The sequence below is a fragment of the Frankliniella occidentalis genome, unplaced genomic scaffold, assembly GCF_000697945.3.
Source record: "Frankliniella occidentalis isolate FOCC.00 unplaced genomic scaffold, Focc_3.1 Scaffold476, whole genome shotgun sequence".
Taxonomy (NCBI): Eukaryota; Metazoa; Arthropoda; class Insecta; order Thysanoptera; family Thripidae; genus Frankliniella; species Frankliniella occidentalis.
Genome location: NW_026267594.1, coordinates 105,353 through 106,387, shown reverse-complemented (window position 1 = coordinate 106,387; position 1,035 = coordinate 105,353). Strand labels below are relative to the sequence as shown.

The 1,035-nt window shown below is 55.8% G+C and overlaps 1 protein-coding gene across 1 annotated transcript in view; it reads left to right on the top strand.

The window, feature by feature from the left end:
- The first annotated feature begins 364 nt into the window (after positions 1 to 364).
- LOC113210425 (translation initiation factor IF-2-like) overlaps positions 365 to 1,035 on the top strand; it is a 6,059-nt gene continuing 5,388 nt past the window's right edge. Inside the window, exon 1 of the mRNA XM_052274967.1 lies at positions 365 to 406. Coding sequence (XP_052130927.1) covers positions 365 to 406 — 42 coding nt within the window. The remainder of the gene's footprint in view (positions 407 to 1,035) is intronic.

Genomic DNA, 1,035 nt, shown 5'->3' with positions numbered 1-1,035 from the left:
CTCGCCTTTTTGTACCGTGTGTCAGGGCTGACACACCAGTGTTGCGGGTTTGCATACCCTTACGAGTGGAGCGAGTAGGCAAACCCACATACTGCTTTGTCAGGGCCCTGACGCACGGTACGGTACATGCGTACCGTACAAACCTCCAGTGGTCGGGCACTACTTAGCACCAGAAACTGTGATTCTCATGCCGTTGGCCGTGGTGCTTACGTTCAAACTCATCCCGGCGGGTGGCGTCCCACGTCAGGACGTTGGTGGCCGAGTTGTTGACGCGTTCACGACGGGTCCTTCTACGCAGCAGTTTTTTCTTGTGGTACCGGTTTTCACCTCCCCCTCCCTCCCCCTAGCGAGTGGACGGTCCTTTATGGATGGTTCCTTATTGTACCCGAACGGCACCGGCAAATCAGTAAGTTACTGGTCCTTGCGGAGCAAGATCGCTCCATCCACTGAATATGTAGTTGGACCGTACCGCATGCACGCGTGCGGGCCTGCTACTTGCTCGGGGAGTAGACGCCTCAGAAGTCAGAGATCATGAAGCCGTTCATCCACGTTCGTGCCACGGGATTGTATTTATGGGCGAATCTCTTATGTTACACCTCATGAGCACAGCCCTTCATACCAAGGAAAGCACCATACCACACCTACTTTCGGGATCTGGATGATTCGGTGAAGGATACTAAATTGCCAAGGAGGGGGAGTAGAGAGGGAGGGGAAGGGGGGAGGGGACTTTGCCTTCTGGTAGAGACAGTCTTGGGCTTGGGGACTGTCTACGAAGTCGGAGAGGGGGGGGGAGGAGGAGGAGGAGAGCGGCAGTGACAGTGAGCCTTAAATGTCAAAAGGAGCAGCTGTGCGTTCGCCGTTTGATGTTAAGGGGGGAGCAAACAGGCACCTTACCTTAAAACGACCACAGTGCGCGCGTTCGTGAAGTCGGCTGCTTTCCTTCACTTGACACAAAACAGCCTTCTTTGGCGGTTAAGGCGAGTGGGAGCGTTCGTGCCTTCTGCTTCCCCACCGGCCTAGTCCCCTCCCCCCCCC